Below are 26,614 nucleotides of genomic sequence, written 5' to 3'. Positions count from 1 at the left end.
CAGTGTACATAATAATCCTGTCTATTCTTTACCTTTATTTTTCTAGCTTTATTGTCCTTGTTCTTCGCTGTTGTGTCTCTTATTCCTGTGGGCTACACTGAGCAATGAAAAAAGTCTAATTCAGTATATAAATACAGTCCATACTAAACTGAGGGAGACAGAAGCCTGTTATTATAATTATAAAATTAATCCATTTTGTCAGAAGTATTAAATAAAATGGACAAAAACAAAACACACAACCTAAATACAACTAAAGAGAGGTAGACTCTCATAGCTCTAAATAGTATTGACGTGTTAACAGTGTTCTTCCCTTGTGATTTTTGTAATTAAAAATTTAATAAATAAAAAATTCCAAATAAGTTAAGTTATAAGTTGACAGAAGGGCACATCTTTGTCTGATGACTTGCTTTAAATGTTTTCTCCAACAGTAATGCAGCTTTTTAAAGTAAGGAGACAAACTAAAACATTCAATATTACATGCGTAGCAGATGACGTTACAACTTCCACCCTTCAAAACTGCCTAGTGGGCTACCTGTGCTCGCAAAGCATCCCCAGCCCGCCCCGTGTCCCTGGCTGATGAAATGTGAGAAGTGCCGATGCAGCAGCCTATTGAATGAAAAGCTCTAACGCTACTGTGAGCTGCCAGCACTCGGCGGGGACTCTATGCAGTGCTCACTAGCTCCAGCTGTCAGCCCGAGGAACACCGACCTGTGCCAAAAAGCAACATGACTAAAGTGACCAGCGGTTCCTCCGGTTGTCGGGCCGTGGTAATGGCGGGGAAGTACCTGTCGAGCCCGTGTCTGCCGGCGCTGACCCGGTGTTCCGGCGAGCGGCCGCGGAGGATGTTCGGTCCGCAGCGCCGCATGATGAACTCGGATGCCGCCTGCTCGGTAGGAAAACCCGCGGCTTGGGCCCGGCAGGAGCACCCGGGCTATTTCTCTGCCGCAGACCGCCATGTCCTGGCCAACCGGAATCTGATTTACCGGGACGTCAAGGCTTTTCTCCGTGAAGTCGGTGGAGACCCGCGGGAGGCTCGGTACTGGCTGACCCAGTTCCAGAGAGCGAATTCGTCTCAGTCTCCTGCCTTTGCCGTACTGGAGGTAACGTTAGGCCTATGGCCTGGTAACTTTTAATCCTTTAACTTAACAATAGATGTTGAAACTCTTCATTGAGGTGAATGTTAATGTACGTTGTCGTTTAGTCATATGACATGGAGGCCCAGAAAAGTTGGTGTTAGGGTGCTAACGTTACTGTGTACTTAACGTTGTATTGTTTCAATACTGAGGTTTCTACAGGTGGTGAAAATAGACCAATTCAGTGATGAACCGGTCAAAACTCATGATTAAATTTTGTTTTAATTTATTCTCATCATTCTCATACATTCATTTTGTAAAGAGAAAAATTTTAAAGAGCTCCTTTAAAAATAAAAAATAAAAATGGAAGACAAAATGAAACACCAGAGTTCTGATTACATTTTGCCAGTGCCTTCATCATTTCAAGTTACCAAATATCTTTTAAACGCAAGAAAGCAAAACTCCAAAAACTGTAACAGATGCTTTGACAGTGATGAAAAATGGACTGATGTAACGTTAGTGGCCACACAGACCTTGTTTTGTGGTTCAGAAACCTCTTTTAGAGAACTACTTAGTTTAAGACGGTGCTAAACTAATGCTTCCAGTCTTTGTCTGTCCATCTGTGTCTTGTCCCTCCCAGGTGGACAGCTCCGTGTTTGACCGTAAAGAAATGGTTCAGAGCTTGGCCTTCGGACTCTCCTTCCTGCAACGGATGGATATGAAGCCTGTGGTGGTGATGGGCCGGACTGAGTACGAGGAGACAGGGCCCAAAGAGCCGGTGGCCGGGTCTCGTTTCACCCATGGGCTGGTGGAGCGGTGCCAGCAGCTGACCGAGGCGCTGCAGCAGCAGTCAGCCACCGTCCTTCCACTGTTCTCCGCTGAGTCCTTCCTCCTTCTACATGAAGCCCCACATGGATGCAGGTGAGAGTTGAGATATACGGTGGCCCCAGGTTTCTTAGTACATTTGGAGGTTTAGCTAGTAATTTAATATTCTAAATAATTTCCTTAATATTAGCTGCACGGGAAAAAAGAAAGTTTAAAGCTGTAAATGTGCAGCTATACAAGCATTGTAGAGTTGCGATAGAGTTGAGATAATTGAACATTAATATGATTAATGAACAATTATTTCTTTTTTCCCCCATTAATATTTAAAATCAGTGAATCAGCGCCCCTTTTTAAAGTCAAATTTTCTAAGAAAGTCTTTCATCCTTTCATGCTTTCCTCTCTGATTTTCTCTCCTAACGTCCCTTTGCATCTGCCTGCAGTGCTCCACCCTCCGTTGTTGTGGACACTGGCCTCCTCCAGTGGAGTCTGAACTGTGGGACAATCCCATTGGTCTGTCCAGTCGGGAGGGATGGGCGAGGATGCTCGGTGATGTTGGACCCAGTGGAGGTGACGGTGGCTATTTCCCGAGCCCTGCAACCCCACAAAGTCATGTTCCTGAACAACTCAGGAGGCCTCTGCACCCAAGAATGCAAGGCATGACAGTTTGCTCCTGCTCGGTTTTCAAAGATGCAGTAGTATTAGTATTAGTAGGCTACCACTGCAAAATAAATGTACATGTACTGTCTATAAAAGCACTTGTCCAACTTCTCCTGAACGCTTACGTGTTACAGGTGATGGACACAGTGTCGTTGCCCAGCGACCTGCCCAGTCTGTCCACGGCGACGTGGCTGAGCGCTGCAGAGCGGCGCAGAGTGAACAGCATAGCCAGACTGCTCAATCAACTGCCGATTGAGTCCTCTGCTGTGATCACCTCCGCGGACACACTGCTGACCGAGCTGTTCAGCCACAGAGGTGAGACTGCTGGCTGCCTCGCTGACATTCAAACACATGCGCACTCACATGCAAGCAGAGCTGTCTATTTTGAGGTGTAATCCAAGAGGGCACTGGACCATATTATGTCCATATGTGTGTGGGGAAGTAGTTTTGACCACCCAGCAATGATTAGTTTGTACTTAAATATAATTTCTATAACTGCTTGTTTTTTTTGTTTTTTCTGTCTGTAACTCTGATTCTAAATGGCTCAGGGTCTGGGACACTCTTTAAAAATGGAGACCCCATACACCGGTAAGTACACTATACACACAAACATGTTTAATACGACCCTTAAACCAAATAATTAAAGCCGTAATCCAGAAACTTCTCAACAGAGTTGAGTTGCTTTCTTGTTCACAGGTTTAAAAGTAAAAGAACATATTGCTCATTTGACTCGTCTGTTGCATTAAGAGTATGTTATTGCTTTGCGTGTGCAGGTTCAGCTCTCTGGATGAGATCGATGTGGAGCGCCTGCTGGCTCTCATCAACAAGTCATTTGATAAAACTCTGAGGCAAGACTACATCGACTCTCTGAAAGGACGACTGCACTCCATCTACCTCTCTGAAGGGTGAACAACTTAAAAATATGTCGATGAGACCGCATATAAGTCCAGATCAGCCGTAGTATTATAAGCTGCATCCTGTCTTCCTTTCTAAACAAAGGCCCGATATGAATCTAAACCCAGCGGGCCTCTCTCCTGAAGATTTTGTATCTCTCTGTCCCTCCAGCTACAGTGCGGCAGCCATCATCACCATGGAGCCGGTGAACAGCGGCACTCCCTACCTCGACAAGTTTGTAGTGAGCAGCAGTAAGCAGGGTCAGGGCACCAGCCACGTCCTGTGGGAAAGTATCAGACAGGACCTGGGCAAACTGTTCTGGAGATCCAGAGCCACCAACAAGATCAACCCCTGGTAAGACACACACATTTTAAGACATTACACTAAGTATACCCAGCTAAAACAATGTTCACTGCTAAGTAAGTGCTAGCAAGGGTTGTTGGGATGTAGTCTGAAAAGATGGGTTTTTAGCGCACAAGTAAACAAATCGAGGTACAGGTGAACTAAGAAAGCAATTCAGACTATACTTGTATGCTAACTGAGCAAACCAGACATTTTCCCACATACTTACATTGTGAAAGTAACTGCTGTAAAACAATGTTTGATCCATTCGGTCTTTAACACTTGGGAAGGCTAGAAGCAGCTCTAAAAAATTATTTTACCCCCATTCAATGTCTTCTAGTATCTTCAACCAAGTCCAGTTGCCCTTGACTTTAACCTTCTTTGGATAACTATGACCTGGATGACTGAAGATCTTCACAAACATCATTCAAGTTAGGGTTAGGGCTTAAGTTTCAATTCAACAGGCAATTCACAGTACGCCCCTGATTAAAGCACACGTGAAGGCCCAACACAGCTTAGTAACCCATTCAGAAGAGAATCTACTCTGCCAACTCAAGGTGAAGTCTGGGAACATTGACCCTCCAAAAGATCAGATGCACACTACTGCTAAAGCCTAGTTCACACTACACAATTTTTAGCCAGAGTTTCCGCTCTGTAAGCTCGGAGACCGTCAGGCTGTGATCGGGAGTAAATCAGCGGTCGCCAGTCGTTAAGTGAACTACACAACGACTCATCAAAACAGCTCCCCGGCACATTTCTGACACATCGCCGACGTCTGCCAAACATGTGGAAGAGTCGGCCGACTCGACATCCACATCCAGCCAATGAGAGCAGGCACCTACTTTTTCACTGCAAAACACTTTTTACTCACCTTCAGCTCTCTCTGTAGCTCAGATAATCCCTGCCACCTGCATGTGCTAATCCATTCTTTCACCCAGAAACAACAGCTGTTTCATGTGTAGGGTCGCGTCATTTCCCGTTTCACATTTCACGTGTGTTTTCTTGACAAAACGTGGTTTGGAGACCAGCGTCGGGTGACCGAGCCGCCGTCAGCTCGTGTGACCCTCTGCCATCGATCAGTCATGTAGTGTGAATGCCACAACAACTTCAAGACTCCCGTCACAAGACGGCAAGTTGTGTAGTGTGAACGGCACGGCCGTCGGCCGACGCTGAAAGTCGTGTAGTCTGCACAAGGTTTAACACAGCTACTGGTGTGACTGGAGACTTTCTGTGGAGGTGCAACAACTCAAAACTTAAATAAACTGCACATCAATAACGAAAGAAGTCTTAATAATAAATAAAGTACTTTTAATGAAACACTCAACACTTCAAATGGGCGTCAGAAGTAACATTTATAGTCTTATAGTATTATAACATTTGTAGTCAAAGCAGGAACGTTGGTAAAGCAGCCTGAGATTCTTTTTACTGTATGAGAAGCTTTTCAGTTGCAGCCACCTGAAGGCAGCAGGACACATATGTTGATAAATCTGCAGCTTCTGATTGGAGAAGTACAACATCAGAGCGCAGCGCCATTACACATGGCCATCCTCTGTGTTTACCTTTATCAAATCACGTGTAAACGACAGTAGGCTGCACATACATGAACCAAGACAGCAGGTGCGCCCAAGACCTACCACTTTATAAACCAATAAATATGACCTCTCTCTTTTTCTGTCCAGGTACTTTAAACATTGTGACGGCAGCTTTGTTCATGGGGTGTGGACCGTCTTCTGGTTGGGTCTGACAGACATCAGAGATTCTTACGAGCTGGTGGAGTATGCCAAGAACCTCCCAGACTCTTTCCACGCCTCCTCTCTCACCGCCTCCCTGCAACCCCCCACACCGGCGGCTGCAGGACTGTGAGCAGCCTCCTACCGGCTGCTGGTTGTGTAGTTTTGGTGGTAGTGGTGGGCTTGGGTGTGTGTTCTCTTCCTTGAAACTTGAAAACCAACACTACATACATTTAATATTATTACAAGAAATAAATCATCCTCTATTTGTAAAGAGTTCAAGTAGAGCTGGAGTAGATTAGTAGACCTTTTAGAGCTGAGTGTTTCAGAGGCATTTCCACTTTGCTAAGAAACACTGTCACTAAATCCACACTGAGGTCGCTTCATTTGATAAGGCAACTTCTCTAATTTTACACTTTTCATCCAGACTGAACTGGTGGTGTTCACACCCAGAAATGCTCTTCAGAGTGGAGATATCTCAAAACTGTGGTGTTGGGTTGTAATGTGGACCAGGAAGACCGCTTTTTCAAAATACTTACGGTACTGTATGCCTTCACAAACACAGCCAGGTGCTGTGTCGCCTCCAGATCTTTCTGTGATCGCTTATTCTGAAAGTAAATACGTCAAACTGGGCAATACAGGTGCTATTGCAGAGTTCAGTTTACTCGTTGGGACGAGTCCTGCTCAGCTTAAGAAAACAGTGGCTGGTGTTTTCTGTGGCTCTGTAAGGAGCTTTTTTGAAGTTTGAGAAAATAACCATGATGATGTCATAGCGACATCATCAGGGTTGTCTTGGCTTTAGCTTGCAAGCAGAAAGCCTGCGTTACATACTGGAGGTGTGGAGTTAGGAAAATGTGGGCATTCACCAGTCAGAGACTGATGAAAGATGCAATTGAGATGCATTGTGGGAAATGTAGGATCCAGTGTTTTTAAAAGTCAACAGATCTCAGCGTGTGTTGCTTCAATTTCGGCCATCTTTTCATTTGCTGATTCACGTCATCTGCAAGTTTACTTACTTGAATAACTGGTGTACACTTTTAATCTATATGTTGTCAGATAAATTTACAAGAATAAAATAAACAAGATTTTCCAGATTCGTATTGTTTCGGCTGTGAAAGTAAGCGTTAGAATCCACAAGTTTTTTTTGCCAGCCGGTCAGAAAACAAACCTCTAAACCGCTGCTTTTCTCTTGCAATTCTTAAATGCCAAAGTGTGATGTTTTATTGCTGATTGTTGTTGTTTGTGTGTAATATTATACTTTCAATAAAGCACTTCAGCCCAAACAACTCACACGTACAAGCGTCTCAAAATCAGTCATTGGAACCCCACTGAAAGTTCAAACACTGAGATCTATTTATGAAGCTTCTTACACTGCCTTTCAGCAAGGAGGCGGATGATTCCTAAAATTCCCTGTAATGTAAGCCAGAAAGTTAAACTTTCATGTATTCTAGATTGATTACACAAAGTGAAATATTTCAGGCCTTTGTTTTACTCCTGATGATTAGTTTATAGCTCATGGAAATCAAAAACTTCACACTGGACTTCAAAAGCAGCTTGGATTCTGTGCATCTCCACTCATCCTCCGGACTCTGGGACCTTTACATCATCTGAAAAAAGGACTTTGGACCACTGAGCACAATCCAGTCCTTTTTTCTCCTTGTAGCTCATTTACTGGACACGTCTGTGCTTGGTGACTCTTGATGCTTCCTTCTCCTCTACCTGCAGTGCTCAGTCCACTCCTTGCGAAGCTCCCCCAACTTCTTGAATCAGCTTTGCTTGACCGTCCTCTCAAGGCTGAGGTCATCCCTGTTGCTTGTGCACCTTGTTCGTTCAATTCGAATTTTTGAATTTGAATATGCTTTGATACAGCTCTCTGCAATGACCTTCTGTGGCTTATCCTCCTTGTGGAGCTTAAGCCACAATTGTCATGTCAGAAGTCTTCCTCATGATTGTGGGTTGTGTGTACTGAACCAGTCTGAGAAATTAAAGGCTCTTCTCAGGTTGACATTTCTGTATAATACATTATTTATTCTAATAATTTGAGAAATAGATTTATGATTTCCATGTGTTGTAAGCCCTGATCATGAAGATCAAAACAAAAAAAGGCCTAAAACATAACATTCATATGAATCTAAAATATATAAAAGCTTCACTTTTTGAATTAAATTACGGGGAAAAATGAACTTTTTCACAATATTCTAATTTCCAGAGAGGCATGTGTATACTGCTTGGTATGAAATATAATCAACCATTATAAATAAGAATAATAAACTTTACTTGTATTGCACATTTCATAGAAGAAATGCAGTTCAAAGTAGAAATTACATACACAAGTGCTTCACGTGAGAAGACACATAGAATGAACATTAATTAATGTACTATATAATTAATGGAAAATCAGATGGAAAATAAAACCCACTTGATAATGTTAGTAAAAATAAGATAAAAAGAACAATTCATAACATAAGAAGGTAAAAAAGTAGAGTTAGGGGAGGAACGAGAGGTAGAGCATTGACTGACAAGCCCGCGCGTCAGCTCTATTTCTTCATCCTCACCATCTTGGATTAAGGGCTGACTGGATGCTACAGTGACTCAAATGATGCTCAAATCAGAGAAACTCCTGATAAATAGACTAACATTAACTGGAATACCTCTGGAGACCAATCCATTGAAATTTAGGTCTAGGAGGTGGATAATAAAGTTGAGCTCTTGAATATCTGTTAGTACGTGAGTAGCTGCCTGCTTGTTTTTGTCTTAGCCTAGTTTAACGTTAGCTAGCTATAAAGAGAACATTCTTTTTTCTAATGATTTTTTATTTTAGTAATGCATAGATCATAATTTAGTAGGGCTGTGCGGTATATCTTTATTGGGGACGGACTGGCACAATAATTCAGGACGGGAATTTGACTCCACCCCAGGCCATCCTGTTCACGTAAACCACCAACCGCTAATTTTGTGGACTAACCCTAACTGTTATTTGTTGATGTAACGGGCACCAAACCAGGTATAGTCTTTGCTGCTATGTTCATCTACAGACAATTGTACTTATCAATCAATTGACAACTGTACTTATTTACAGTAACCTTATTTTTGATGTACTACTTCATTGATAAAAACATACAAACATAAATGTCATTAACCTTAAATCTGGCAGTTGGTGGCCATGGTGATTAAGATTATTATTAATAATCCTGGCTTTGAGCTTCATCACCTAATAATTTATTAGCCTGCTCACTATAGTAGTGCATTAAACACATGACTCAATTTTCTATTCAAATTAGATTTAAAAATGACATTTAATAAGAACAGACTCTGTTGTAAAGCTGTTTGACCATCTTCAAGTATGTGAAACACATAATAGATGCAAGTAACAGCTATCAAATATCACACCACTATGCCTGCTACTGCTAATGTCTAGCTAAAGCAAACCTGGTATTCAGCTCAATGCCAGAAACTCCTCCATTACATTTCTGTCACTGCCTTTCTACTCTTTAACAACAGCTGCATTGTAGTCCTTGTGATTCTTCATGTTGGCAATAACTCATCACATTAGACTATATGAATGAATCTTTAAATAGGTCCACAACCTGTTGCACCGGTTGTGTGCAAGTTCAAACTGTCACTTGCAAGGTCACTTAACCCTAACCCTTCAAATTAGAGATAAGAATGTTTTCTTTATAGCTAGCTAACGTTAAACTAGGCTATATGATAAAGTGACAGTAACCCAGTGACAGACTGCACGAAAAACCTTCAAGAAAGCCCCCCCCATGCTATCATGCTTTTTGGCTTTTCCCCTCTCCTTTATTGAGTTATATATATTTTTTTGTGCATGTTATAGGTTTGCAAATTGAAAAAGCCCAAAGTCCAGCCCAAAGGGAGTTCCCATCTCCCACAGAAAACTCTGCCTGAAAAGAGCTTGTTTGTAGTCTAGTCTTTACTTCTGATTTCTTGTGTCGTCACAATTAAAATACGTGTCATAACGCTCGCCAAGCGGCTAGTCTGACACGCCCTCAAAAACACCGGTGGAAAAACACTGAGATCCAGCACACAGCTCTCCTCTCCCTTCCAAACACTAGCTACCCTCCAGGCAGTCAATGGTCATAAAGTTGTTACTGTGATGTAGAGACAGAGCTCAGTTAAAACTGGATGAAAGATACTTTTGTTACAGATTAATAACTCACCACTCTGAAACTCTTGCTCCAGTCCATATTGCCAAGCTGGTCGGCAACATGTAGCCTACAGCTGAATCGAAGCTGTTTACCGTTTACCTTTCCACACAGCTACAATACATTTGGGTTTGTATTTATTCCATAGGCTACCTGGCTTTCATGCCAACTTTAGTAGATACCTCTGCAACACAATACATAGACGTCTTAAACATGACATCAGAAGGTTTAAATCAAAACTGGACTTCTGGATCCTCTGCATTTGAAAAAGTATCGCGGAAGCCCTTGATTTTAACCTTCCTTGAATAACTATGACCTTGATTACTGAAACCTTCACAGACATCGGAACTGTTGCTTCTTCACATTCTGTTGATAATGTTATTTCATTTTTTGAATGTGGTAAACAAAAATTCTGGCTAAATCTCTCACATTCTACCTAAAGTCAAGAATGAAATATTTGTTCATGTAACCTGCAGGAGGAGTTTTTTGTTTGTTGGACAGGTGAATGTCATCAAAGCTTTTTGGGCCCCTTTTTCTAAAACTGTTGTATAATGCGGGTCTGTGAGGCCCTTTGAGGCCAAGCTGGTCGGCAACATGTACAGCTGAAACGAAGCTGTGTTTACCGGCTTCTCATTGGCCCGCCCTTCTCTGCTTCTGACTGGCTAATAGTCCTTAACTAGGAATTGCACGTGTCCACTCCCCACAAAGATTATGTAGAGGCAAAATGGGTTGTGGTTTCAGCAACACGTCGACCTTAGCTCCACGCACGACCATTTGAACATTTTTGGTTATCTGGGAGTGACACGCTACAACCGGCTCCGCCCAATTTTGGCTTCAAAACTGCTCTTCAGAAACCAACGGTTTAATATTAGACATCCATTTATATTTTAATAATATATTCAATACTTTACTACTTTTCTGTTGACTGTGTTGATGCTTTTCATGTTTGATCCACTCTAATTGCTGTCATTTCAAGTTGATGACAAAGGAGCAAACTACAAACTTTTCAGTCACCCATCAAGCATACAGATGGTCAGTATGCAAGACTAAAAAGATAGATGTTCAGAGGACTGTTTCTTTAATTAGGTATATACATGTAATGCACACATCACGTAATAAAATTGATAATGTTTAGTTTATATACTGTAATGTTTATTGCATTAATAATTGTTGGATTATGTCTGCAAATTGCAGTAAATAACACATATACAAACCATTTAATACTACTTAGACAGAGTCAGTTAGATGTTTGCCAGCAGAGGGTGCTCTTATGTTATCTTATATGTTTCTGTTATTTGCTTTGCCATGGTCTTAAGCCTTATTGACCCTCCGCAGCCACCGTGGATTAGTTTATGTTTTGTATTTTACAAGGTAAGGAGTGCCCCCCAGCACTGCACCACTAGAAACACTTTAATACCGTGAATATCACTGTCTGTGTTATATACCTATGCAGCACACCTGTTCCCATTGTATTATGTAACTGATTGGACCTGTTCTGTAAGTTTAATGTTGTAAGGATGAAGCTTTACTGAGCATTGCTAAACAGGTTAAAAGTTTTGTTGTGGCAGTTTAAATTATAACTAGCTTTAGAATACGGCAGCTGAAGTTTATTTTAATTTTGTAACTGATTCATGAGTCAACAGGTGTCTTGAAAACTCAGGTTTTTTTGTGTTTCACAAGCCAATAAACAGGAAGAGTTTGTTCGTTTGTTTGCATCCACCACCATTGGGTTTCCAGTTCGCTGTCCATACTTCCTGCCCTGGCACACTTCACCTAACACAACGCAGAGGCCGCTTTGGGGCTCACCGCTGGGAAGAAAAGGTTTTACATTACATACATACTGAAGTGTATTCATTGATAGTAATTAATGGACCCTTTTTGGAAATTGTTACCAAGTACCGTTTAATGGTATTTCAGGGAAAAAATCATGGCAACACCTGTAGACCTGCTGGCAGCATTGGATGATTTGGCAGATGAAGAGTTCAAAAGGTTCAAATGGTTCCTGGTGCAGACTGACATCTTGGAAGGCTTCCTACCAATCTCAAAGAGCCAATTACAGAATGCAGACAGGATGGACACAGTGGATGAGATCATAGACACCTACAACAAAAATGCTATGAAGGTGACCATTAAGGTTTTGAAGATGATCAAAAAGAATGACCTCGTGCAGCGTTTATCAAGCATTAGCTCAACATCCAAAGGTAAGTAGAGGGAAAATAAAATTATGATTATGATTTTAATTGCATTGTTACGCGTAAAATTGAATAATGAATTCTTGTATTGTGCACTTTTAATTTAAAAAGACTGCTATATACACAAAAGTGCAATAACGTGGTTTGCAAACACTTAAAACAAATAAGGTGCTTTTTACCAGCAGTATTCCCTTTACACAGTAGCAATAAAATGTTTCTTGTAAATCTCAACTTTAACATTAGTGTAATCAAATCAAATATTAAACCAAAGCTATTTGCCACTGCCAGCTGCCAGCTTGTTGAAACAGTCCAGAGCCACGATCATAAAATCATAACAGGCACCTTCTGAGCACCAGGTCAACATATAATTCTCTCGGTTGTCTTGTCTCTCGGTTGTGCATGTGTTCACTCGCACAGACTTGACGCAGTTAAAAACCTGCCTATGACGTTACAAGTCGTGGTATTTATTTTACAAGCACAGACAAGATAAAGCAGCAGTGAACACACAGGGTGCAGATGTTGGTTTCGGTTGTTTGATAGGCTGTGTGTCATTAACAAGTCCACAAGCGCTCACCTGCTGCCGTGATAACGGATGGCACGTGGAAAAATACGGCAAAAAGATTCTGTGTCTTTTAGGCGACTTGATAAAACATACTGCTGATGGAGAAAGTGGAGCAGAGGGGCAAGCCTGTGTGTTTTAAGGGAGCTAATAAAAGGGAGATTTGTTCAAATTTGCTAATAAGTTTCCCATTTGGTTAAAATACAACTTTTACTTGATGATTTATGTTTTATAAACATGTCTGCTTAAAATAGTGTTTTTTGTTGGTAATTGTCATGCGTGGTGTCTTGTGGTGGTTTACCAAACCAGGAGTGAAGGGAGATTTTTAATTATTTGATGAAAGCGAACTGCGTGCAGCCATGTTTCGATCAACTGACATAAACTTCACGGTTCATGTAAGAGGCCCCCCACCCAGTCAGGGCCCTAGGTCAGCTGCCCATGTACCCACGCTACCTCCGCTTATGGCAGCGTAGCTGACCTCTCCTGGCCTGGGAGCATGTCAGTTATGCCAGAGTAAAGAGTAAAGAGTAGGCTCATTACATTGGCTCTCTGTATGTAAGACTTGTCTCGGTAAGCTAGTGAGCAAGCTAGCTAGCTTAATGTTAAAAGTCACTTCACGTTATGAGCTGTAAAGTTTTATATACACTTTCCCTTGATCAATGAATTGTTAATGACGCGGAGAGTAGCAAATTATTATGATACACAACATTCTAGATGTGCCCTAACTTTAAAATCATAAATGCATGGCTCACGGTGAAGTTTACAGCTAGAGAACGTGTTGCTGCCGAGTGAATGAGAGAAGAGAACACCGGCCCAGGCGGCCCAGACTCCCATAAAAAAACTTTGTGAGTTGTTGAGTACGGAGCACCCCTAGGCCCACCTAGTCAAAAAATAAATTACCTCAAGATAGTATCATGAGGCCACAAGGTAATTTAGAATAATTTTTTTTGACTAAGTGTGCCTAGGGGGGCTGTTAGTTAGTTGAGTATGGGGGAAACCAGTGTTTTTCCTACCAGTGTTTCAAACATACAAAGGGAATTTTCTTCTCGCTCATTTGAACTTTAGTTGTGCAATGTTGTTCTTGTGTTCTGTCCTCTCTGTGTGTTTAAGCGTGGGCGGGGCTTAGCGGCATCACACATAAACAGACCCGCAGACTCACACGCCGTCACATCGAAGTCGGCATGCTAGCAAGACGTCACTTAACTCTCATAAGTGAAACCCCATCGGTAGATGCAAGACGCAAACTCGTTGATTCCGTGGCTGTGTGGACGGGGACAGATAATCTGTTAAAAACATGTTTGCTCAGGCTTAAGAGGCACAATTTCCAGAAATGTGTTTCAGCAATCAAGAAAAACTGTAAGAACAGATCGCATGCTCAGATGAGTCCTCGCTGCACACAGTAATTTACGGTTTGGTCCATGACAGGACTTGATTTAAGTGAAACTTTCTGTTGCTGCAGCAGAAACATCCATTAAAAGATTTATTTTTGAAAGTAATAATAGTAAATAGTAGTGTTGTAGTACTCGAGACCGGTCTTAAGACCACTTTTTGATGGTCTTGGTCTCATCTTGGACTCGACTGCATTTGCACTCGGTCTTGTCTCGGCCTCGGACACTGAGGACTGAGGATTTATTTTCAAGACCAGTCAAGACAATAACTTTGGGAATATCAATAAATAGCTTTTACATTGTCTCATTTATTTGTTAACAACTTTGATTGGATGTAAATGTATTGCTTCAAATGCAACCAATATCCCTAAATAAAAATGTCACCCCTACCCATGATGGTACGCATGTAAAAGGAGTGTTGAATAAAGATGCTTACGTTGATTTCAGCTCTTAGTGTTTGTATGTGAGTTTTTTAATTGGAATGTGCATCTTTCAGATCAATTTGAGAAGTATCTATGATCTTGTTCCAGTTTTTATTGTGTGTCAGGTAATGTAAGGAACTGGTCTTGGTCTTGACTCGGTCTCGCCCTCCCTCAGTCTTGGTCTCGACTTGGTCTCAGCCCCTAAAAGTCTCGATAAACTCTGATCTTGGTCTTGACTTGGTCTCGGTTTGGGCGGTCTTGACAACAACACTAGTAAATAGTAAAAGTAATAAATAATCAGTTAATGCAGGTTTAAGGGATTAAATAAATTGCATCGAGGTTTATTTTCAGAAATTATAAATAAGTCTCTATTGCTACTCCACCTGACAGCAATAGGCTGAATATGTAACATGGAGATCTGGAAATGTTTGCTTTACTCCACAATAGCATATTGTAGTTAATGTCTTCTGTTGTTTTTTCTTTCAGAGACTCTCAATGATTGCGGCGTAAACTCAAATCCAACCTGAGGAAGAAGTTTCAGTATTTCTTTGCGCAAGCCACAAAATCTGGAAAGCCGATGTTGATGAATGAGATTTACACTGAGCTCTATATCACGGACAAAATATCTGGAGAGGTCAACATGGAACAGGATAAAATACAAACTGTTTATTTGAAAAACACTATCAGTATAGAAGACTTCTTTGAACCCTTGCCTGGTCAGGATGGATCAGTTAGAACATTAATGACAAAAGGAGTGACTGGTATTGGAAAAACAGTCTTGACACAGAAGTTTGCCTTGGATTGGGCTGAAGACAAAGTCAACGACAAAATACAGTTCATATTTCCATTCACCTTCAGAGAGTTGAATTTGCTAAAGGAGAAAAACTACAGCTGGGTGGAACTCCTTCATCACTTCTTTGCTGACACCAAAGAAGCAGGGATATACAGTTTTGATAAACTCCAGATCGTGTTTATCCTTGATGGTCTGGATGAGTGTCAACTTTCCTTGGACTTCCACAACAACGATATCCTGACTGATGTTACTGAGTCAGCTTCAGTGGATGTGCTGCTAACAAACCTCATCATGGGGAAACTGTTCCCTTCTGCCTGCCTCTGGGTAACCACAACACCCGAGGCAGCCGGTCATATCCCTCCAGAGTACATTCACAAGGTGACAGAGGTAAGAGGGTTCACTAATCCAAAGAAGGAAGAGTACTTCAGGAAGAGATTCAGAAACAATAAGGAGTTGGCCAGCAGAATCATTAACCACATGAAGGCATCAAGAAGTCTCCACATCATGTGCCACATCCCAGTCTTCTGTTGGATCACTGCAACAGTTCTGGAAGATGTGTGGAAGACCAATGACAGTGGAGCGCTGCCCACGACCCTGACTGAGATGTACATCCATTTTCTATTAGATCAGTCCAAACTGGCGGATATCAGATATGACGGAAGAGCTGCGACAGATCCACTCTGGAACACCAGTAAGATGATCCTGTCTCTGGGAAAACTGGCTTTTGAGCAGCTGGAGAAAGGCAACCTCATCTTCTGTGAAGCAGAGTGCAGCACTGATATAAGAGCTCTCTCTGTCTACTCGGGAGTGTTTTCACAGATCTTTAAAGAGGACCATGGGCTAAACCAGGACAAAGTTTTCAGCTTTGCCCATTCAAGCTTTCAGGAGTTTCTGGCTGCTCTTCATGTCATTGTGTCATTCATCAACTCTGGTGTCAACCTCTTGTCTGAAAAACAATCAAGCTCCCAACAGTCTGCACTCAACACAGAGCAATCTGCAATTAAACTCCTCTTCCAGAGTGCAGTCAACAAGGCTTTACAGAGTTCAAATGGACAACTGAACTCCTTCCTCCGCTTCCTCACTGGCCTCTCGTTGCAGACCAATCAAACACTTCTTCAGGACCTAATGAAACAACAAGGAAGTAGCTCACAGAGCGCTGAGGACATAGCCCAGTACATCAAAAAGAAGATCAGGGAGAACCCCTCTCCAGAGCAATGCATCAACCTATTCCACTGTCTTAATGAGCTGAATGATCATTCTGTAGTGGAGGAGATCCAACAGTACCTCAGTTCAGGATGTGTTTCTTCAGGCAGTCTCTCTCCTGCTCAGTGGTCAGCTCTGGTCTTCGTCTTACTTTCATCAGAGGATGAGTTGGATGTGTTTGACCTGAAGAAATTCTGTCCTTCAGGTGAAGGTCTTCTGAGGTTGCTTCCAGTGGTTCAAGCCTCCAGAGTATCTCTGTGGGTACACAATGTACTGTACATATTAAATACTGTAAATTTAATTTTTGTAGATTGACTTGTTCATTCCTTCTCTGTCTATATCTTCAGGCTGAGTGGCTGTAAGCTGTCTCAGGGAAGCTGTGAAACTATAGCCTCAGCTCTTAGCTCCCAGACCTCTAATCTGAGAGAGCTGGATCTAAGTTACAACAACCATATGGGGCATTACTACACCTACTTGCTACGAGATGTTTTGGAAAATCAACATTGTAGACTGGAAATCCTCAGGTGTGCTTTCATAAATGCTTTTTTTTTTTTTACATCATTGTGTCATAGTTATTCCCATTTCCCTTTACATGTTTGTGCTTTTGACTATTGCCTGCCCTTGTCTCTACTGAAGGAGTTGAAATCTAATGAGTGTGCTTGTTAAGCTGGCTCACAACACATATTGTCACACAATATAGACTTTTTAGGCACAATAGTGCAGTGGATCTAGGGACAGAAAGTCGACCACTTTGGTCCAGCTATAAATACCTGAAATATCTTAAGAAGTATTGGATGGATTTCCATAAAAAATTGGTAAATGTTTGCTGTCATCAGAGGATGAATCTTAATGACTTTAATCGATCCCCTGATGTTTCTGGCTCCAGCAGCGGGTCAGATTTTTTGGTTATCCAGTGAAATCACAAATATTTGGTTACCAGATGATCCATCCTAATGACTATAGTGATCCCCTGACAGCAACTATCGGATCGATAACCTTGGTACAGACATTCATATTCACAGGATTGTTGGTGATCTCATGATTTCATCTAGCTCCACTGTCAGATTGAAATTTTAATCTTTCCAAAACTTTGGACACCTTCACATATTTACATCTAAAGGCTGTCCTGTACAACCACAGTCTCACATGGTATATACTGAGCAGCTCCGTTGGAGCAGTTGAGGCTCATGTGCATTGCTTAGAGGAAAATTCAGGTGTATTTCAACATGGCGTATTTCCCATAAATGTGGCCATTGTTACTCTGTGGGTCATGATAACTTTGCACTAGCCACCATCGTTGAATAGACTTAGGGAAATGTTTACTGGGGCAAACAGTACTGGCCTCCTAATCAGATGATTCTGGCAGGAAAAAAAGTGTAAACAGATACTGTTTATTGCAACTTCTTACGCATTGTATTCACATTACCTTACCGTATGGCGAGCTGTCTGTTTGATCACACCAGCCTCTCCCTCTTATTCTTGATTTTGGGGAGGTGAAACACAGTCTCCAGGGTGCCAATTTTGATCAGTGCTCCAAAGTGGTGTTGTTACACAGCTTGGATCACTCTCACCTGTGGACACATCTACATTTTTCAAGTCTGGCATCAACAGGTCCCATTTTTTGCAGCAAAGGTTTTCCAGCTCAATTGGCATAGAAGAGCAGTGACAGCAGGAACACCGGCAGTATCCTGAGCTACGTTGTTTTTCGGAATGATTCTGTTGCCTTTGTCTTTCATTTGATTTAGCTCCTTGGCGGTGTGCTCCTGTTTGAATAAATATGGTCGACCATTAAAGTGAAATGACTTGTGATGGTCCTCATAATAGCCCATGGATTTATCAGCCGTCGTGCTTAGTTTGTTGAGTTTGTCTAGAAGCAAGTATATCTGCAGTAAAAGTCAGCCTCACACATATGAACACACTGGAGTACACAGATGAATACAGTATGTAGGATGGTTAGGTCAGCTGGCAAGTTGAACTGGATACAAAGTTAGCATGACCCATACAGTCACAAAATTTGGGGAAAATATAGTTGGTTTGGCACCTCAGTGATGGCAATGATGGAGGGGCAAGGGCTGTTTTTTCTCCTGCTGCACACTTCTCACAAAATGCTAATGTTCAACTAAGAATGATTACAAATTGAACAGTACATAATAAAAAGAGTAATACAAAGGAACCACATTCACTGTGAAGAAAAACAGTCTGTCAGACTGCTTTGAATCAAAACTTATTTTTTAAGGAATTATTCATCTTCTTCATGTATGCTTCTTTAGGCTGAGTTGCTGTGGTCTGCGATCTGGGAGTTGTGAATTTCTGTCTACAGTTCTCAGTTGTCAGTCCTCCAGTCTTAGAGAGCTGGACCTTAGTAACAACGACCTGGGGGACTCAGCAGTGAAGGTGCTCTCTCTGGGGTTGGAGAGTCCACACTGTAGACTTGAAACTCTCAGGTCAGCCAGCCTTTTGACTAACCACATACAAATTGGTTTGAAGCCTGTCATTCGAATATATTGTTTTTACTAATATCTCCATTCTCCATTCTGTCTCGTAAACCCAGAAGTTTTTTCTTTTTTTAGGTTGATTAGCTGCGCGCTGACGTGGAAAAGCTGTGATGCTTTGGCCTTTTTCCTCAGCTCCAAGTCTTCCAGTCTGTCACAGCTGGACCTGAGTATGAACAACCTGCAGGATTCAGGAGTGTTGGTGTTCAGTGCCGGACTGGAGAGTCCACACTGTAAACTGGAAACTCTCAGGTCAGCTGGTTTCGGTACTGTAACGTTCTGCTAAAAGCAGACTGGGAGTTTGGCTTATTAGCCTATAGTATACTGTGGTATCACAAATGCTTTATGGACTTAATGAACTGACAGGGTAAACAGAGTGCTATTAACTCTCCTTTTTTTAAGCAGATTTTAACTTATTAATCAGTTTAACCCGCGCTAACAAGTGTATGTTACCAAATGATTTTCATAAACATAGCCTATGAATGGCTTATACAGATCAATTATAACGCGGCCAGCTTTGGAAATAATACTCAGATCACATCTCTGCTATCATAAAATCCTGTGGTTGGTTAGTTTGCTTTCACACAACAAGCGAACTGCACCAGAGTCCATTTGAAAGCGTACAGAGACCACCTCTTCAAGGAGTTCGCGTGGTTTGGAGAGTACCAGGCAGAGTGGAGGAGTAAAACACCGCTGGCATTTTCACCATAATTTAGTGTTTATTTGCTTCTCGAATCTACTCCTCTCCATTCTCTTCTCCCCACATTATAAAACTCCTCCATAAACAAGTATGTAAGGATCACTGCATTAAAATTCTGTTAAGAATTATATTTCCCTAGATTTATCACTGTCTTATCATACTCTGTCATACACTTCATTTATTTCTTGCTTTAACATATACAGTTTCCATTCCATTCTTTAATTTAAAGATGGCTCTCATACATTTAAAGATCCTAAAGCAGTAAGTGGCCTATAAATTAATGTATGGTCCATCTTTAGACAAAGGGAATTCAGTTTGTCAGGGTCCATCTGATTTAAACTTCCAGGTTGAGACCAACCATAATATGTTTTTAATGTTTATTTCATTATTCATCCTTCTTCAGGTTAAGTGCTTGTAACCTGTCAGGAAAAAGCTGTGAAACTCTGGCCTCAGTTCTCACCTCCCAGACCACCAGCTTGAAAGTGTTGGACTTGAGTAACAACAATCTGCAGGATTCAGGAGTGAAGCTCCTTTCTGCTGGACTGGAGAGTCCACACTGTAACATAGAAATGCTCAGGTCAGCAGAGGGAAATATTTGCTATCTTTAGAGATGGTGGAATCTTTTTTTAATATTATTTTAAACAATTATTGTCCACATGTGAGTTTGTGTTTGTGTTTGTCATCATCATTACTTCTTATCCAGGTTGAGTGACTGTAAGCTGTCTGAGAGAAGCTGTGGAGCTCTGGCCTCACCTCTCAGCTCCCAGACTTGCAGCTTGAAAGAGCTGGACCTGAGTACCAACGACGTGCAGGATTCAGGAGTAAAACTTCTTTCAGCCGGACTTGAGAGTTGTCAATGTAGACTGGAAACCCTCAGGTTAGAACAGATTCCCATTTAAAGACTTCCTCATGTACAGTTTTAGTTCACATGACTAGGGTTAACCTACATTTCAGGTGTAGTAATTATCATTGTTAATCCATAAGTCCTTTCAGAGGATTATTACAACAATAATTAACTTCACTTAATTGACTATGCATTAATGTTAACAGGCTGTCCGGCTGTCAGGTCACAGAAGAAGGCTGTGCTTCTCTGGCCTCAGCTCTGAGCTCCAACCCTTCCCATCTGCGAGAGCTGGACCTGAGCTACAATCATCCAGGAGACCCAGGAGTGACACTTCTCTCTGCTGGACTGGAGGATCCAAACTGGAGACTGGATACTCTAAAGTATGGCTCATAGAAGCTTACACTCATTCCTTTAAGGGAGCAGAGGAATACTGAAGGATAATTCTGTTTATTACAACTTGGGTCTTGAGCGTTACAATAATTTTATATTGGAAAAAAGATGACCGTTGGTCAAACTTCTGGTGAGAAAACAGGCAAAAAAAAACCTTCACTCAAACTGTGACTTTGGTAAGTACAATGTTAACTGATTGAAATGTCTGAATTGTTTAGACCCAAGTTGGAAGGCTATTTATGCCTGTAGTTTGTATGATGCGTTGGCAATATTGTTGTTACACATTCATGCCAATAAAGCTGATTTGAATTGAATTGAATAATGCTCATTTTAGAGTCAAAGATTATATTATGGTGGCCCTGAGGTGCAAAGAGAACAACAATTGATAAAACACAATAACATTATAGAAAACACAACCACAAAACTCAACAGAATAACATTTCAGAACAAGAATTTTTATCCCTACCTTTTTTGTTTTGTGAAATGTTGTCTTTTCTGAAATATAATCTTTTCTATAATGTTGTTAGTGTTTTTTGTCCAATGCTGTGTTTTGCTCTTTAGGGCCACAGTAGAATTTGCTTTTCTCACTTAGTGTGTTTATTCTTTCAGAGTGGACCAAGGTGGAGTGCAGAGGTTAAAATCTGGGCTGTCGAAGTGTAAGTTTTTTTTATTACTTGAACAAAGCAGCTTCCATGTCTTATTATTATTATTTTATTTTTACAAGTGAGGCCAAAGGCAACAAAGAAAGTATACCCATCAAAAACATGTTAGCTCTCCAGTCAGTGCAATTGAAGATCACCAGATTAAAGATCTGGAGTTGGTCCACGGGATCTGCACAGTGGCTGCACACTGCTCCCTCGAGGGATGGGTTAAATGCAGAGAATGAATTTCGCTACATGTATGTGTATGTGACAATAAAGTATCTAGAAAAAACCCTAAACATTAGCAAGTAAATGTAGCATTTAGGCATACAGTGTGATGTCTGTGTATTGTGTCACATGATTATGGTCCTTTCCATTTTTAATTTTTAAAGATTAAACTTTCATGACATAATTTGATATATATACAGTATATATATATATATATGACTTGGTTTTTATTCAGTGCTTAGCCTACATGTAATCTGAGACTAAATAGGCTTTATTGTCAAACTGAAAGCCTTTGCAGAGTCGTGTAATTACTCCTTCATGACATTTCGTAAAACTCTGAAGCAGCTGCGGCAGTAATTTCTTTGCAGCGGGCCACCACTGCTGAATGTACATAGCAGAAACCCTGCATACTGATGAAAGTTTCTACATTTATATTTGTATTCACAATCTAAGTAGCTTAGACCTAGCTAAAAAGGGTGGCCTGGCTGCCTTTGAGGGCTTTTATACATCCAGAGAACTGTAAAAACCAGACCAGGCGCCTGATTGAGACCTGGCTTTATATAACAAAATGGGTTCCCACAAAAGGCCAGTAAAAGGGACAGGTGGCAATTTGGGACTTGGCTATTATTGGAAGTTTTATGGTGTACATATTTTGCAAACATGTACTTTGTAATATGGTCATAACCGTTAGTTTGCTGTTCATGCAGAGTGAACTAGATGTCTGTGTGTTGTTTATACACTCTGATAATGCTAATCCGACACATCTTTGTAGTAGCGTCCATGTTGATTCCAAATTCCGATTTGAGAGCACATGAACACACACTGAAGTCGGAGGAACGACTTCACAATTCGGGAAATGGGACCATGCGAGGAGCTGGTGAATGCACCGTGAGCTGCTGGTTGCAATTCGCAACCAGCAACTCTCACCACTAAAACTTACACACCTTTAAGTTTCAATAGCCTGAAATATTCCAACAACGACTACAGCACAAGGAGAGACCATTCCGCACTTTATGGCATCATAATAAAGTGTTAATATTTTATTTTTATTATTTTACCGCTGGCACACAGTGGAAAGCAGATTATTGAATGTGGCGCTCTACAAATTGGAGGATTCATCATAAAGCTAATACAATAATACTAAACAAACAAGCAGCAGTCAATACAGAGTCTAATACAGTAATACACTCAACTGAGTTCATTTTTCGCGGGTTGAGCGGTCTCAACCTGCATTACAGTAAGGTCAATATTGCACCTTAGTGGCTGCCGGGTGGAGTGCAGCCATCCTGTCATAATGATGCTGCTAAAACTTGTTTATTATTGCCTGTTTATCTTGTAAATATAAATAATAATAATTTCAATGAAAATTACATTAGTTGTGATAAAAAATAATGGTTGTTGGTAAATGTATTAGTGACCCTGCATGATTTTACTGCTTCCATGGGAGCTCAGACTCTCAGCAGCATTATCCAAAACACTAAAAAAAGTGTGAATGCACAGGTCTTGGCATGTTCGCCATCAAAATAGCTATTAATATTTGTGAATCTAAATCATGCAGATTTGTATAGACCAACTGCAGCTTGGTTTAGGTCCTTAAGATCTGTAGTAGGATTAACTTTTTTTCTGTGGGTAACGTAAGCTAACTGTTCATATAACTGTGTGTTTTAGATCTCTCTGATTCGAACTGTCAACTCGATATAAATCCTAAAGCTGCTTAAATCAGCTGAATTGAAACACTGTTGTAGTAGCATTACATGAAATTCAATTCAAAAAGATACATTTTCGTTTAAAACAAACGATAGAAAAACTTCTATCAACATCTTAAGACAAATGCAGACCTATGCCTTTGCTAAACTCTTTACAAAAACGTTTAATAAAGCTGACTACACAGTAGCTTATGTTATCCACTGCAGAATTTACCGGTAGCTGTGTGTTTTCTTCTGGACGTTATTTTACAGATTAATTCTTTATGGTTTAGGTAGCCAATTGTTATTACGAAGATTTAGCTGACATGTTCTCCTTCTTGAAGACAGTCACAGCTTCTCCTGCCTCCGCCATTCACATAATTGGAGTGCGTGTGAAGGAGGCGGGGATGTGAAACACCGCATTATTGGTCGTATTTAAAGCAGGAAGTTTTACATCTAATCAAAGTTAGGATGTAAACAAAAATATCAGACAATGCAGAGGCAATTTATTGATATTACCACAGTTGTTGACTGTATTGCTGATTGTCCTACTTGACTGTAGGAGTCCTCAATGTTTGAGACCGAGACAAGAGAGTACAAACGTTGTCAATTCCAAGAGGAGACCGAGACCTTAAAAAAGTGGTCTCAAGACCGACCTTGAGTGCTACAACACTACTATACAGCATAAACATACTGCAGAGTATGTTGTTCCCAAAACATTAAACTGTTAATTATAGTAACTGCCAAGTAGTTAGTATATCCACAAATGCTGACTAAAACAATTATGTTCTGCTTTACTGTGTCTTGTTCTCTCTACCAGATGCCTGTGAACTCACACTGGACCCAAACACAGCACACAGAAGTCTGTTACTCTCTGAGAACAACAAACAGGTGAAATGTGTGGAGGAAGAACAGCCTTATCGTTATCATCCTGAAAGATTTGATCAGTGCCAACAGTTGATGTGTAGAAATGGTTTGACTGGTCGCTGTTATTGGGAAGTTGAGACTAAGGGATCGTATCGTATCGCAGTAGCTTACAGAGGAATCAGCAGGAGAGGAGACGCTTGTGACTGCATGTTTGGAAGGAATGACAAGTCCTATGGTCTGTACTCTGATTATACTGGTCACATATTTTGGTTCAATAAGACAGAAACAATTATTTGTATGACTAGCAAAGAAACTAACAAAGTAGCAGTGTATCTGGACTGGCCTGCTGGCACGCTGTCCTTCTACAGAGTCTTCTCTGAAACACTGACACACATCTACACCTTCTACACCAGATTTACAGAACCCCTCTATCCTGGGTTTAGCTTTGACTTTTTGAATGACCCTGTCAGGGTTGAATACTCATTGTGTCAGACAGATGAGGAAACCAATCAACTGACATCTAGCACAGAATTCTAAGTGTGATCAAGAATAAAATTACCCAATTCAGGGTGACCTTTAAGGATGGTTAGTTTGCATTCACAGTAACTTACTACAGCTCTGCTGCAGTAAACAAGCATTAAAAAATGAGGCTGTTGTCAATGAGATAAAATTACACTGGAGTACATACATGCCTCGTTTCCTGTGAATCACTCGTGCATGGGAAAGCATCTTGAATCCAGCGTGGGCATGGCGGACTCCACCACTAACAATGAAAACTAAAGAGAGGGAATTGGTGAATGTAAAACTAAATGTGATTTTAGGGTTAGTAGGGCTGTAGGTCAAAACGCAGCTTCCTTACTTTCACTTACTATTTTGAGGGCATAAGTGCATTCACACTGAGAAGTATGGCAAAATGCAGTATACTGTGAGTCCCCGGATGGTGCGCTCATAATGGCTAAAAAGTTGTGTGGAACGGTTGACACTTGTCACCCTCAACGGCCGCCATTTTAGCTACGTAAGGAAGGGGCGGGACCAACCACACAGGAGAAGCGAAAAGAGGCAGAGAGAGAGGCCAACAACAGAACGTCTTTTACAAGTTTTGTACACTATTTCACTCTTGAGAAGTTTTGCAGATGTCGAATATTGACAGTTTTATGAAAAGTGATGTTGGATCAAAAATGTGCTTGAAGCCTAAATTGGAATCGGCAGGTCAGGGCTTTAATGAAATCGGTAATTGAAATAAACATAAACACAAAGCAAGATAAACAAACTTAACATGTTTTTTCCCTGCTGTTGTCATTTATTGTTATGAACTGTTTTAATGCTGGGTGGTGAAGCCAAAACATTTTTTCCACAGTGTGGACAATAAAGCTTCTTCCTATGTATGAATGCAGCACTGTGTATGTCTGTAAACGCTGACTTCATTTTGCTCTCCACATGTTAGAGTAAAATGTAAAAAATAAAAATGAAATCATGTTGCTGAAGGTCCATCCATCCATCACAATCTGATTTCCGCTCTACCACCCCTAAGCTCATTCTCCTAGCTATGATGCTACAGATGCAGCTATCAGTCTCCTCTATCTTATCCTCAAGCATTACAGCTGGACTAGACACACATTTTAAAAGCGTGCTGTACCCTGCACCTCCTCCACTAGCCCTTAGGTAGATGACTTTGTGTTTTCCTTTACTGACAAGGTGATGGCTGTCAGTGTCCAATACACCACCACACCACAGTGTATTTCATTCCATTACGGGTTTGTCGTTTTCTGCATTTTCTCTCATCAAAATTCTGCTCATGAGTCATCTCCACCAATTACCCTCTGCACCCTATTCCCTCCAAGCTTTTCATCACCCGTTCACAATCATGTCAAATTATACAGGTTTTACTGTCTTCGGATACATTCCCAATGATATTTAAGCAGCTGTGTGAAACTTTTACTAGGAGGTTTATGAACATTATTTCCATCACAGTTTTTCTTTTGTTTTTGTTTTGATTCCTACACAGAGAAAGAATGATTGTATTTCTGTCTTCCACATTAAAGAACAACTGAAAAGACTAGAATCATGTTTTATTTGCAGAATTAATTTGTCCTCAGTCTGTTGCTACATGGAAACCATATAATAAAACTTTAGAAACTTAAAAGCACAGTCCAGATATATAAAAAAACGTCTAGCCCTAGTATTTAAACTGTAAACACAGGATTAGATGCTGTCAGGGAGTAATGTTAAATACAGTAATAAATAAGTACGAGTTATTACATTTTCTGATACTACTGAAGGTTTACCTGCATCAATAATGTTTGAAACAATAGTAAAACTGAACCAAACTCTACAGTAAACTGGTCCTATTTCAAAAGGTATTACTTGAGAAGCAATGTACATTTAAAGCATCTTAAAACAGTATAATATTGCTTATTACAATAAATCTACCACTCCATTTTACTGCTGCAAATCTTTCATTGTAAAATGCTGCGAATGCCTGCTTAAAATTCCTTTTAAGTGCTAGTTGTCTGACATCCTCAG

General features: G+C 40.8%; 2 protein-coding genes across 2 annotated transcripts; both read left to right on the top strand.

Annotated features, from left to right (window-relative positions):
• The first annotated feature begins 555 nt into the window (after positions 1-555).
• Positions 556-6,817, top strand: nags (N-acetylglutamate synthase). Its single transcript, XM_038692344.1, has 8 exons — positions 556-1,100; positions 1,714-1,994; positions 2,339-2,552; positions 2,690-2,870; positions 3,104-3,143; positions 3,329-3,460; positions 3,621-3,803; positions 5,471-6,817. The coding sequence occupies exons 1-8, from the start codon at positions 726-728 to the stop codon at positions 5,652-5,654; spliced, it is 1,590 nt and encodes a 529-aa protein (XP_038548272.1). The 5' UTR covers positions 556-725; the 3' UTR covers positions 5,655-6,817.
• A 4,932-nt stretch (positions 6,818-11,749) lies between these two features.
• LOC119882299 (NACHT, LRR and PYD domains-containing protein 12-like) lies at positions 11,750-26,147 on the top strand. Its single transcript, XM_038692303.1, has 10 exons — positions 11,750-11,888; positions 14,735-16,501; positions 16,592-16,768; positions 18,515-18,688; positions 18,815-18,988; positions 19,840-20,013; positions 20,140-20,313; positions 20,487-20,660; positions 21,280-21,326; positions 24,045-26,147. Exons 2-10 carry the CDS (start codon positions 14,826-14,828, stop codon positions 24,626-24,628), a joined length of 3,354 nt encoding a protein of 1,117 aa, XP_038548231.1. The 5' UTR covers positions 11,750-11,888; positions 14,735-14,825; the 3' UTR covers positions 24,629-26,147.
• Positions 26,148-26,614: the final 467 nt, after the last annotated feature.

Source organism: Micropterus salmoides, unplaced genomic scaffold (genome assembly GCF_014851395.1).
Source record: "Micropterus salmoides isolate LMB-PRFRI ecotype aquatic unplaced genomic scaffold, ASM1485139v1 Ms_hic_scaffold_10, whole genome shotgun sequence".
In the NCBI taxonomy this organism is placed as follows: Eukaryota; Metazoa; Chordata; class Actinopteri; order Centrarchiformes; family Centrarchidae; genus Micropterus; species Micropterus salmoides.
This window is presented reverse-complemented; position numbering and strand designations above follow the sequence as displayed.

What these genes read in the sequence shown, in the direction of transcription:
- nags (XM_038692344.1), top strand. Translation starts at nt 726, where the DNA reads ATGACTAAAGTGACCAGCGGTTCCTCCGGTTGTCGGGCCGTGGTAATG. An exon ending in CTGCCTTTGCCGTACTGGAG is followed by an intron (nt 1,101 to 1,713) that starts GTAACGTTAGGC and finishes TGTCCCTCCCAG; the next exon opens with GTGGACAGCTCCGTGTTTGA. An exon ending in CGAGCTGTTCAGCCACAGAG is followed by an intron (nt 2,871 to 3,103) that starts GTGAGACTGCTG and finishes TAAATGGCTCAG; the next exon opens with GGTCTGGGACACTCTTTAAA.
- LOC119882299 (XM_038692303.1), top strand. Translation starts at nt 14,826, where the DNA reads ATGTTGATGAATGAGATTTACACTGAGCTCTATATCACGGACAAAATA. An exon ending in TGTAGACTGGAAATCCTCAG is followed by an intron (nt 16,769 to 18,514) that starts GTGTGCTTTCAT and finishes ATGCTTCTTTAG; the next exon opens with GCTGAGTTGCTGTGGTCTGC. An exon ending in TGTAACATAGAAATGCTCAG is followed by an intron (nt 20,014 to 20,139) that starts GTCAGCAGAGGG and finishes CTTCTTATCCAG; the next exon opens with GTTGAGTGACTGTAAGCTGT.